The sequence below is a fragment of the Acinonyx jubatus genome, chromosome E2 (genome assembly GCF_027475565.1).
Source record: "Acinonyx jubatus isolate Ajub_Pintada_27869175 chromosome E2, VMU_Ajub_asm_v1.0, whole genome shotgun sequence".
NCBI lineage: Eukaryota > Metazoa > Chordata > Mammalia > Carnivora > Felidae > Acinonyx > Acinonyx jubatus.
In genome coordinates, this window is record NC_069396.1 from 57680503 (window position 1) to 57691805 (window position 11303).

An 11303-nucleotide genomic window follows, 5' to 3' on the forward strand; every position below is an offset into this window, starting at 1 on the left:
GCGGGGTGGGGGTGGGGTGTGAACAGAAGCCCTGCGGGCCTCAGTTTCCCCGGCAGGGAAATTTTAGAGATCCAGGGACTGGGCGTGGCGGTCAGGCCAGGAATGACCACACCCCTGATGGGCTAGGCCCGTTCGGAAACCGCGCAGCTGGAGAGCGATTCTAGGACAGACGAGAGGGAATCGGTAGTAAAAAACGGGGAACGTAAGACCCCGCCTCCGGGCGGGTCTTCCCGGGCCTTGGGCCGACTTCGGACACAGCCTAAACGACCCGGCCGTCGAGGTCCGGGGAGGACTACAACTCCCACGATGCCGTGCGCCGCCGGCGCCGGGGAGCGAGCGACGGCCGCAGGCTAGCGGGAGGGGTGGGGCGGGGCCTCGGCGCACGTGGCGTCGTGACGCGCCGACGGCGACGTCGGGGTTTGTGTGCGCGAGAGGCTGCCGATAAAGGTTGGGTGCCTCGCGCCGGGGGCTGTTGGGAGGGAGCGCGCCCCCGCCCCCCTCCCACGCCCCCACTCCTCTCCCGCCGCTGCCGGGGCCCCGTCTTCCCGTCGGCCCCCGCGGGAAGGCCCTAGGTCTCTCCCGCTCATTCTCCGGGTCGGGGCCGCAGGTGAGAGACCGGAGGGGTGGGGGTGGGGGGAGGGACCGGAGGGCGGAGACGTTGGGGAAATGGGGAGCGTGAAACCGGAAGGGATGCCTTAAAGGGAAGGGCGCTACTTCACCTCCGATTTTTGTCCACTGGGCCGGCTCCGCCCTCTTAAAGGGCAAGGGGCTGCTTTTCAGAGGGGCGGGGCAGGTTCTGCAGTTCCCCGCAGCTTCCCGCTTTTTATTCTCTGAGGAAGGATTATCTCCCGAAGGAGCACTGGCAGTGCCCCAAACTTTGAAGGAAGAGCCTCTGAGTCCCGGTGGCTTCCAACCAGACACTAGCTTAGCTCAACAAAGGTGGAGATTGGTGTGCCCTAGGAGCACCCTCTTAAAGGGGAAGTCGGGCCTGATGGAAGGGTGTGGTCCGGCCTTTTGAAGGGGATGCTCTTTATTGGACTAGATGGGTCCAGCTCTTCCAGAGACCCGATGGCTCCTGTCTGAGGCGTGCTCGGCCTTCTGAAAGGCACGTGCAGCTTCCTGGGATAATTAGTGTCTTAAAGGACTTGCTTACATTTTAAAGAGGATGTTCATCTTGTTTTGTTTTTTTTTAACTTTTTTTTAACATTTATTTTTGAGAGAGAGAGACGCAGAGAGTGAGCAGAGGAGGGGCAGAGAGAGAGGGACACAGACAATTTGAAGCAGGCTCCAGACTCGGAGCTGTCAGCACAGAGCCCCACATGGGGCGCAAACTCACGCAAGATCATGACCTGAGCCGAAGTTGGACGCTCAACCGACTGAGCCCCCCCAGGCGCCCCGAGGATGCTAACTCATCTTTTTTTAAAGAGAATCTTTATAGCCTGTCCAGAGGGGATGCCCAGCCCTTTTACATTCAAGATGTGTGCTCACTCTGTGCCAGACGTTATTTTAGGCTCTGGGGTGCAACAGTGATTGAGATGCCACTAACATTTAGAGGGGAGAGGCTAGGGATGCTGCTAAACACTGTGCAGTGCTTGGGACTGGTCCCTCGACACTGGTCCAGCCCCGGATCGCAACAGTGCTGAGGTTGGGAAACCTGCTTAAAAGCAGGTTAGAAGGTGCTGAGTGCTAGAGAGAACAGAAAGAGGGGAAAGAGAACGGGGAGTGTTGGAAGGGGTTGCAGATGTAGGTCCGGTGCAGGGAATGTCTCCCTGAAGTGACCTGTCAGCAAGGACACTGTTGGGAAGGGGCTCCAGGCGCCGACTAGATGGTGTGGGGGTCTGAGAGGCTAGAGGAGGTCAGGGAGGGGAGGAGGCTGTGGGCACGTATGAGATGTATCTCCTCTGAAATGGGAGCTGTAGAAGCTTGTGGCACGTTCCCTGCAGGCTCTGTGTTGGGAACATACCAGAGGTAGGAAAGGAAGAGGGGTGGAAACAGGGAGATCTGTTTTGGGAGACTGTTGCAGCTGTCCAGGAGGGACACGTTGGTGCCCTGGACAAAGGTGACAATGAGGGGCTTGGAGAGAAGTGGCCAGGTTCCAAATATGTCCCTACTGGAACAAGGGAACCGGCTGACGGATTGGTCACAGACGGTGAGAGAACGAGAGGGCGGTGAGGAAGAATAGAGGGGTTTTCAGGGATGGAGAAGATTGTGGGTGAAGAAGGGAGAAAGCAGGAGCAAAAAAGAAAAAGAGATTTGGGGCATGTTAAGTGTGAGTTGTCTGCTAGGCGTCCCTATGACAACTGTAGCAGGGTTTGGAGTTCAGAGGAGAGGTGTCAGATCTGCATTTTGGAGTCCTTCTGTTTAGACGGAGATCTTGAGGGTGAGTGAGGGCTCCCAGGGACAGAGTGTGGATGAAGAAGGAGTCCAAGGGTCGGCAGAGCCCTGGGCTCTCCCACATTCACAAGTCAGGGAGACGAGAAGGAACCAGTGCCTGAAAGCGAGGAGAGTGGCTTAAGGAGGGAGGGACCCCGTAGGGATTGAGGAGGGGCCGTGGAATTTAGCACCAGGGAGGCCATGAATGGAGTGGAGGGTCTGGGTGGTGGGGTTTGAGATGGGAAAGAGCATGTATTGACCACACGTTTGAGTTGCTTTGCTGCAAAGGGGATGGGGAGAAATAAAGCCATAGCTAGAGGCAGTAGAGGGGTGAAGGCTTTTTTTTATATTTTTAATTTTTTTGATGTTTGTTTTTGAGAGAGAGAGGGAGAGAGCATGAGTGGAGGAGGGGCAGGGAGAGAGGGAGACACAGAATCTGAAGCAGGCTCCAAGCTCTGAGCTGTCAGCACAGAGCCCTGTGCGGGGTTCAAACCCACAAACCACGAGATCATCAGCTCTTAACCAACTGAGCCACCCAGGCGCCCCTGAAGGGTTTTAAGTTTATTTTTGAGAGAAAGTGTGAGCAGGGGAGGGCAGAGGAAGAGAGAGAATCCCAAGCAGGCTCTGAACCGTCAGCACAGAGCCTGACGTGGGGCTCAAACCCACGGACCATGAGATCATGACCTGAGCCAAAATCAAGAGTCAGTGCTTGCCTACTGAGCCACCCAGATGCCCCTGTTGGTTGTTAAGGGAGGTGCAGCTTGTGGGTACCCAGATGGGAATGGTCCAGGAGAGGAGGAAAGTAGGTGGGAAGTCGAGTCCGTGGGCCAGAGGCAGGCAGGTGGGAAGGTGGTGCATGGATTCTCAGCCTCAGCACTGCTTCCGTTTGGGACTGGAGCATTCTTTGCTGTGCTGGGCCGTCCCATGCACTGTAGGGTGTTGACCAGCATCCCTGGTGCCCCCCTCGCTAGATGCCAGGAGCACCGGCCCCTCCAGTCGTGACAACTTAGCGTCTGCAGGCTCTGCCGGATGTCCCCTGGGGTGGGAGAGTCGATCTCCTTGAGAATCACCTCTACAGTGGTTGGGATGTGGCGACATTCTCTTCTGATTGCATTTATGTTTTCAGTGACCAGATCAATGGCAGGATCACCTGCTAAAAGCAGGAGGGGAGAGGAGAGGTTTGAGGGGAACAGAAACATGTCTGAGTACCACCTGTTGGGTGGGAGTGAATGGCCTAGAAAAATGCAGGTATGAGCAGTGCCGGGAACTTGGAGATTCGTGGGCATGAGTGCAGAGGGAGACCCAGACTAGGGGCGCCTGGCTGGCTCCGTGGTAAAGCATGTGACTCTTGGCCTGGGAGTTGTCAGTTCGGGCCCCATGCTGGGTGTGGAAGTTACTTAAAAAAAAAAAAAAAAAAACCAACAACAAAAAAACACTTTTTTTTTTTTTTTTTTAAAGGGAGACTGAAGGCAGGCAGGAAGCGAGGAGGTGGATGGGTGTGGAAGGTGCAGCGTGGCTATGGATCTGGTGGAGTCTAGGGATTTTCGATTAATGTGCGAGAGGAAATAGGCAAGCAGCGGTGGGGGGTGGAGTGTGGAATGCTCGAAGGGGCTCGAGTTACAGTGGCTGGGAACTGGCGTTGAGGCAGGGTGGACTATGAGCTCCTCAGAGGGAGCGGGCTCAAGCATCAGAAGCGGGGGTGCTAGAGAGAGCCCAGGCCATCCTCAGGGACAGTGTCTGTCTTTAGAGGGGAGGAGCTTGGCCCTAAAGGACATGCTTGGCTTCCTAAAGACCATGCCCAGCCTTCTCACACTTGTCCAGCCTCCTGGCGGGGGATGACCAGCATGCTGTGGCCGGTGAGCACTCCTCCCAGTTTGCCAGTTTCTGCATTAGCACCTAAAGTCTTGCTTTGGCGCAGCCCTGGGCCACCGGGGGCCCTAATCCTAAGGGAGGCGTCCTGCCGCGCGCGTGGGCCGGGGACGCACCCTCTACCGCTTCCAGGGCGAACGTGTGCGTCCAGGTTGAGAGGACCGGTGTTGGGGCGGAGGTGGGGCGGGGTCCCGCCTTCCCCTGACGCCGAGTCCCCCACCAGGTGTGATGGTCGGCTCCCACGCGGACATGGCGCCCGCCTCCACCTCCGAGGGGCCGGCGGAGAAGCCGGGCCCCGCGGCCCCCGCCCCGACGGCCCAGTACGAGTGCGGGGAGTGCGGCAAGTCGTTCCGGTGGTCGTCCCGGCTCCTCCACCACCAGCGCACGCACACCGGCGAGCGGCCCTACAAGTGCCCCGAGTGCCCCAAGGCCTTCAAGGGCTCCTCGGCCCTGCTCTACCACCAGCGGGGCCACACGGGCGAGCGGCCCTACCAGTGCCCCGACTGCCCCAAGGCCTTCAAGCGCTCGTCGCTGCTGCAGATCCACCGCAGCGTGCACACCGGCCTGCGGGCCTTCACCTGCGGCCAGTGCGGCCTGGCCTTCAAGTGGTCGTCGCACTACCAGTACCACCTGCGGCAGCACACGGGCGAGCGGCCCTACCCGTGCCCCGACTGCCCCAAGGCCTTCAAGAACTCCTCCAGCCTGCGGCGCCACCGGCACGTGCACACGGGCGAGCGGCCCTACACCTGCGGCGTCTGCGGCAAGAGCTTCACCCAGAGCACCAACCTGCGGCAGCACCAGCGCGTGCACACGGGCGAGCGGCCCTTCCGCTGCCCGCTCTGCCCCAAGACCTTCACGCATTCGTCCAACCTGCTGCTGCACCAGCGCACCCACGGGGCGGCGGCCGCCGCCGCCCCCGCCCCGCCGCAGCACGAGCCCGGCGCCAAGGTCTTGGTGTCCGACGCCTACCTGCATGCGCCCGCGCCGCCCCCGCCCCCCGCGCCGCCGCCCGTGGTGCCTGAGCTCTTCCTGGCCGCGGCAGAGACCACGGTGGAGCTGGTGTACCGCTGCGACGGCTGCGAGCTGGGCTTCGGCAGCGAGGAGCTGCTCTTGGAGCACCAGCCCTGCCCGGGGCCCGAGGCGGCGACGCCGCCCCAGGACGGGCAGGCCACCGCGGCGCCCAAGGCGGACGCTGCCCCGCCGCCCTCGCGGTCCCCGCCGGCCCCTCCGCCGCAGCCCCCGCCTGCCGCCGCCGCCCCGGGCTTCGCCTGCCTCCCGTGCGGGAAGTCCTTCCGGACGGTGGCCGGCCTCTCCCGCCACCAGCACAGCCACGGGGCGGCCGGTGGGCAGGCGTTCCGCTGCGGCAGCTGCGACGGCGCCTTCCCGCAGCTGGCCAGCCTCCTGGCGCACCAGCAGTGCCACGTGGAAGAGGCGGCCGCGGGGCGCCCGCCCCCCCAGGCGGAGGCCGCCGAGGTCACCTGCCCCCAGGAGCCCTTGGCCCCGGCCGCCGCCGCCGCCCCTGCCGCGCCGGCGCCCGCGCCCGCTCCGGCTTGTGCCGAGCGGCCCTACAAATGCGCCGAGTGCGGCAAGGCCTTCAAGGGCTCCTCGGGGCTGCGCTACCACCTCCGGGACCACACGGGCGAGCGGCCCTACCAGTGCGGCGAGTGCGGCAAGGCCTTCAAGCGCTCGTCGCTGCTCGCCATCCACCAGCGCGTGCACACCGGCCTGCGGGCCTTCACCTGCGGCCAGTGCGGCCTCACCTTCAAGTGGTCATCGCACTACCAGTACCACCTGCGGCTGCACTCGGGCGAGCGGCCGTACGCCTGCGGGGAGTGCGGCAAGGCCTTCCGCAACACGTCGTGCCTGCGGCGCCACCGGCATGTGCACACGGGCGAGCGGCCGCACGCCTGCGGCGTCTGCGGCAAGAGCTTCGCGCAGACCTCCAACCTGCGGCAGCACCAGCGCGTGCACACGGGCGAGCGGCCCTTCCGCTGCCCGCTCTGCCCCAAGACCTTCACGCACTCGTCCAACCTGCTGCTGCACCAGCGCACCCACTCGGCCGAGCGCCCCTTCGCCTGCCCCATCTGCGGCCGCAGCTTTGTCATGGCCGCCTACCTGCAGCGGCACCTGAGGACGCACGCCCCGGCCCCTGCGGCCCCCGCCGCCGGCTCACAGCCCCCCGCCCCGCCGGCCGCCGCTCCGGCCCCGTCTGCCACCCAAGACGTCCACGTTCTCCCCCACCTCCAGGCCACGCTCTCCCTCGAGGTGGCCCCGCCCCCGGGTCAGGCAGCCCCCAACTCCCAGACGTTTCTCCTGGTGCAGACCGCCCAGGGCCTCCAGCTCATCCCCAGCAGCGTCCAGCCCCCCGCGCCCCCGCCCCCGCCCGCTCCCGCCAAGCTCATCCTGCTGCCCTCCTCGGGCACTGCGGCGGGGAGCAGCCGTGGCAGGCAGGGCCCACGGGCAGCTGGGAAATCTGGGCAGGGGCCTGGAGTCGTATGGCTGCCAGGTCCTGGGGGACTAGGGGTTCAGGGAGGGGGCAACGCAGGGGCCAGCGGGGGAGGGCAGAGCCTCATCGTCCTGCAGAATGTGGGGGGTGGGGAGGCAGGGGCACAGGAAGTGAGCGGGGTCCAGCTCCAGCCCCTCCGGCCAGCCCCGGAAGTGACCACGGTCCAGCTCCAGCCGGCCCAGGAGGTGACCACGGTCCAGCTCCAGCCGGCCCAGGAGGTGACCACGGTCCAGCTCCAGCCTGTGGCAGGCCAGCTGTCCAATCCCAGCGGGGCAGCTGTGACCCCGGAGGCCCCCAATCTGCTGGTGGTTCAGAGCGGTGCGGCCGAGGATTTGCTGGCCGGTCCCGGCCCTGGGGAGCCAGGTGACGGTGAGGCCGGTACTGGTGTCGTCCAGGACGTGCTCTTTGAGACGCTACAGACGGACGAGGGCTTGCAGAGCGTCCTGGTGCTGAGCGGGGCAGATGGGGAGCAGACCCAGCTGTGCGTGCAGGAGGTCGAGACGCTACCCCCTGGGCTGGCTGAGCCACCTGCCCCTGGTCCGCCGGGACAGAAACTGCTCATCATCCGCAGTGCTCCCGCCGCTGAACTACTGGAGAATAGCAGTGGTGGGGGAGGCGGTGCCACGCTGCAACTGCTGGCCCCACCCCCACCCGGCCAAGCCTCTGTCCCAGTGGGCATCGCCGCGGCTCCCGCCTCCCAGATGGTACAAGTGGTACCCACCGGCACTGCACCTGGGGGCATGGCCCCGCAGGCCCTCCCCTCCATCCAGATTGTCCAGACTCTGCCCGCAGTCCAGCTGGTGCACACGTTTTGAGTGGAACCACTGCTGTCTCTTCTTGCCCCACACAGAGACCCGGACTCACTGCTTGGGCTGGGCTGGGCTGGGGGGAGGGGAGCTGCAGGCTGGGCTTGCTAATAAAGACCAGAATCTCCTCCCCTGTGTTTTGTTTTCTTGGCGATGGGTGGGATGAGGGGGGAATGTCGTGGTCCTAGCCACCGCTGGGGAGCTCAGAGTCTTGTAGCTTTTGCTTCCTGGCTCTCAGGTAACTGACTGCGATTTGGGGCCAGCCACGTCTATGTGAGGTTCTGTTCATCCTTTTAAAAAGATGCAGTGGGGGGCGCCTGGATGGCTCAGTCGGTTGGGCGTCCGACTTCGGCTCAGGTCATGATCTCACGGTTGGTGAGTTCGATCCCGCATCTGGCTCTGTGCTCACAGCTCAGAGCCTGGAGCCTGCTTCAGATTCTGTGTCTCCCTCTCTCGCTGCCCCTCCTCCGCTCTGTCTCTGTGTCTGTCTCTCAAGTAAACATTAAAAGAAAGTAAAAAGATGCAGTGGTCACCATAGTGGGGAAGCATTAGAGTCTAGAATCCTGGTTCTGTTTGTTCGCTGTAAGTCACCCCACTGCTCCCCTCATCTGAAAAATGGGTGGGTGGGAGTCCTTATCCCGAAGGTCCTCCCAGAGAGCCCAGGTGGGCTGGGGTGGAGGTTCCTGGGGCGGGTTCTCTGGGAGCTGGTGGGCCCAGGATGCGGCCCCTCCCTCGAAGGCCCCGGAGCCAACGAGAACTAATCCGCTCCCATCACCGCCCCCCCTCCCCCGCCCCCTGTCCCCCACGCTCGGCTCTCCGCTTGTTTAGCAACCAGGGAAGGTCGGGAAGAGACCGTGCGCTCCTCCTCTGCGGGCCGGGTAAGTACCTTGCCCGCCGGGACCCGCCTGCGGCTGCCCCTGACTCCGCCCCCTACCCCACCCCCGGCGGGGTCGCCGCGTCCAGCTCTGGTCCCTCCCGGCCCCCACCCCACCCCCACCCCCCGCGCAGAATCCTGCCAGGACGCTTGGCAACCGTTGCTAAGGCCGAGTGCAGGCCCCGCCCCCACTGTGCGCGAGCTTGACGTCACTTCCGCAGGCGACCCCTTCCCGACCCTGCCGCCCCCACACCTAGTGGGAAGATTGCAGCCACCTGCAGAGGTTCTTGCAGGCCTCCTCCTGCGGCGCGGGTCGGGGACGACTGTGGGGCAGGGAACGGGGTCCATGCCCTGGCTGGGGCGGGGGGCGGTGTTCCGCTGACTCCCCAGGGCAGTCCCTGAGTCTGGGAGCGAGCTCCGGCTTGCAGGGTGCTGACGTCCGCGGGGCGTTTAGGGGGAACCGATTGAGCACCGCGGCGGGCGGGGGCGAGGGGCCGGGAGACTTGACAAAGGTCGCTGTGTGGAGGGTGAATCCCGAGTTGCGCTCGCTTGGGGGCCCCGAGCGTTCCCAGTGTCCTGATCTGGGACACGCTGCTGCGGGTCCCCTTCCCTGGGGCGCGGTGGGGACCAGAGGTGCCCTTCAGTAAACCTGCTTGTTTTCACCAGGTGCACGCCTGCTCCCTTCGGGGGCGCGGGAGCCTGGGGGCTGCCATGGCCCCCAGCCACCTGTCCGTGCGGGAGATGAGGGAAGATGAGAAACCCCTGGTGCTGGAGATGCTGAAGGTGAGAACTGGCGCGAGGTGGGGGGCGGGGGGGGGGGGCTCGGCGGCGGCATTGGGGCGTCTTCAGTCACCTGCCTGAGCCAGCCCGGACTCCTGGGAAGGGATTTCTTCCTCCTAAGCGGCTTCTTGGCTCGGTCCCTTTTTCTAGTGCCTTCTTCCTACCCTTAGGGTCAGAAAGGTTTTTATAGCTGGAGGGCCGTGGGGCGACCCTGGCACAATTGCCTCCTGGTCTCAGACTTTGAGTCTGCCCTGCACCAGCCCGCGGAGCCCGTCCTCCTGCCCACACTCTGCAGAGCAGAGCCCTGGGGCCCCCGCCTGGGACCGCATCTCTTCCCTCTCCCAGTCCTGCCGCCCGCGCCTGCTCGGAACTGGGCTGTCCTCTGTCCTGTTCAAGGCCTCAGCCTTCCCCGAGCCTCACACCTGCAGCCCCCCTGAACTGGGCGTCCCCCACAGCTCCTGATGCGCTCACTCGCTCCGGGTGCCGGGAGCAGATTGTGTCCTGTCCCTTGCCTGTTCCTTGGCTGCAGGGCCCTTGCCCATCTGGGGGCCCCTGCCCCCAGTGCCCTGCACTGTCCACTCCCTCTCTTTTTCCCTGGTGTCTCTTGCCACCGGGCCTCCCTCCTCTGACTGCTTCTTCTGCCCACAGGCTGGCGTGAAGGACACAGAGAACCGCGTGGCCTTGCACGCCCTGACACGGCCACCAGCCCTGCTCCTCCTGGCCGCGGCCAGCAGTGGCCTGCGCTTCGTCCTGGCCTCCTTCGCCCTGGCCCTTCTCCTGCCCGTGTTCTTGGCCGTGGCGGCCATGAAGCTGGGCCTGCGGGCCCGATGGGGCTCACTGCCCCCACCAGGCGGCCTGGGGGGCCCGTGGGTGGCAGTGCGCAGCTCGGGTGACGTGTGTGGGGTGCTGGCCCTGGCCCCAGGCTCCAGTGCTGGGGACGGGGCCCGGGTCACCCGCCTCTCCGTGTCTCGCTGGCACCGCCGTCGAGGTGTGGGCAGGCGGCTGCTGGCCTTTGCCGAGTCCCGGGCTCGAGCCTGGGCGGGAGGCATGGGGGAGCCCCGGGCCCGGCTCGTGGTCCCAGTGGCTGTGGCAGCTTGGGGCGTGGCAGGGATGCTGGAGGGGTGCGGCTACCAGGCTGAGGGCAGCTGGGGCTGCATGGGTTACACGCTTGTAAGAGAGTTCAGCAAGGACCTGTGACCGGAGCCAGCCGGGAGGGAGATCACTTCTCGAGCACTCACCATGTGCAGGTCCTCCCTGTGTGAACCCCCAGCCCTCTGGGGGCCCACAAACAGGCCTGCAGAGGGCAAGTCGCCCTGCTGCAGGCTGATGTCTGTGTGTCGTGCGTGAACTTCTCGGAGAGGTCAACCTGTGCGGGGGTTTTGCGCACCGAGAAATCTCGGTCTGTCCGCAAAGGCGGCCCCCTTTGTGGTACGGGCCTGGGAGAGATGTGCGGGGAGGAGGAGACGGGGCCGGACGAGCGTGCCTGCCTCTGTGGGTTAAGACTTGGGGCGGGGGCACCCCAAATGGGGGACACAGCCCTCCTGGGAACGGGGTGGAGTGCGATGGCTGCAGGGGATGAACAGAGCCTCTGCAGGGGAGGGTCATCGGCTTAGAGAGGCCTGGGCAGGGTCGGGGTGGGCGCGGGGTGGGCGCAGGGCTGCCCGAGGCGGGCCCCTCCTGGGAAGGTGAGCCGAGAGGAGCGGCCAGACCCATCTGGATTTTTACACCCGATTGTTAATAAAGCCTGGTCTCGCTCTCTCTGATGCCTTTTCCAGTCCGTCTCTGCACACCACCCCCCTCCTTCTGTCTGGCTTCTGCTTTTCCCTGAGTTGACATTAATTGTTGCTGGGGGTGCTGGACGGGGAGGAGGGGCGGCGATGAGCTCACGGCAGCCCCACTCCCTGCCAGCCTCTGACTCACGCTCCCCATTACCGAATTTTTTCCGCCTCACAGCTGCCTGGTGCAGAGAGAGTGGGGGGCGGGGGGAGCAAGTGTGTGTGTGTGTGTGTGTGGTGGCCCCCTCCCTCAGCCAAGACTGGACCCCTAGTCCTTCGGCCCGCCCCCACCCCCAGCTCCCTGGGGTTCAACCACAGCT

At 64.4% G+C, this 11303-nt stretch overlaps 2 protein-coding genes across 4 annotated transcripts; both read left to right on the top strand.

Annotated features, from left to right (window-relative positions):
- Nucleotides 1-398: 398 nt before the first annotated feature.
- ZNF628 (zinc finger protein 628) lies at nt 399-7682 on the top strand. The gene is made up of 2 exons (XM_027037004.2): nt 399-607; nt 4466-7682. The coding sequence occupies exon 2, from the start codon at nt 4471-4473 to the stop codon at nt 7561-7563; it is 3093 nt and encodes a 1030-aa protein (XP_026892805.2). The 5' UTR covers nt 399-607; nt 4466-4470; the 3' UTR covers nt 7564-7682.
- Nucleotides 7683-8338: 656 nt separating this feature from the next.
- On the top strand, nt 8339-10966 carry NAT14 (N-acetyltransferase 14 (putative)). Of its 3 annotated transcripts, none has more exons than XM_027037392.2 (3): nt 8339-8432; nt 9095-9211; nt 9857-10966. In XM_027037392.2, the coding sequence occupies exons 2-3, from the start codon at nt 9140-9142 to the stop codon at nt 10403-10405; spliced, it is 621 nt and encodes a 206-aa protein (XP_026893193.1). In that variant the 5' UTR covers nt 8339-8432; nt 9095-9139; the 3' UTR covers nt 10406-10966. The 3 variants fall into 3 exon arrangements, with proteins under 3 accessions (XP_026893193.1, XP_026893191.1, XP_026893192.1); XM_027037390.2 differs by lacking the exon at nt 8339-8432 and adding an exon at nt 8556-8711; XM_027037391.2 differs by lacking the exon at nt 8339-8432 and adding an exon at nt 8619-8740.
- Nucleotides 10967-11303: the final 337 nt, after the last annotated feature.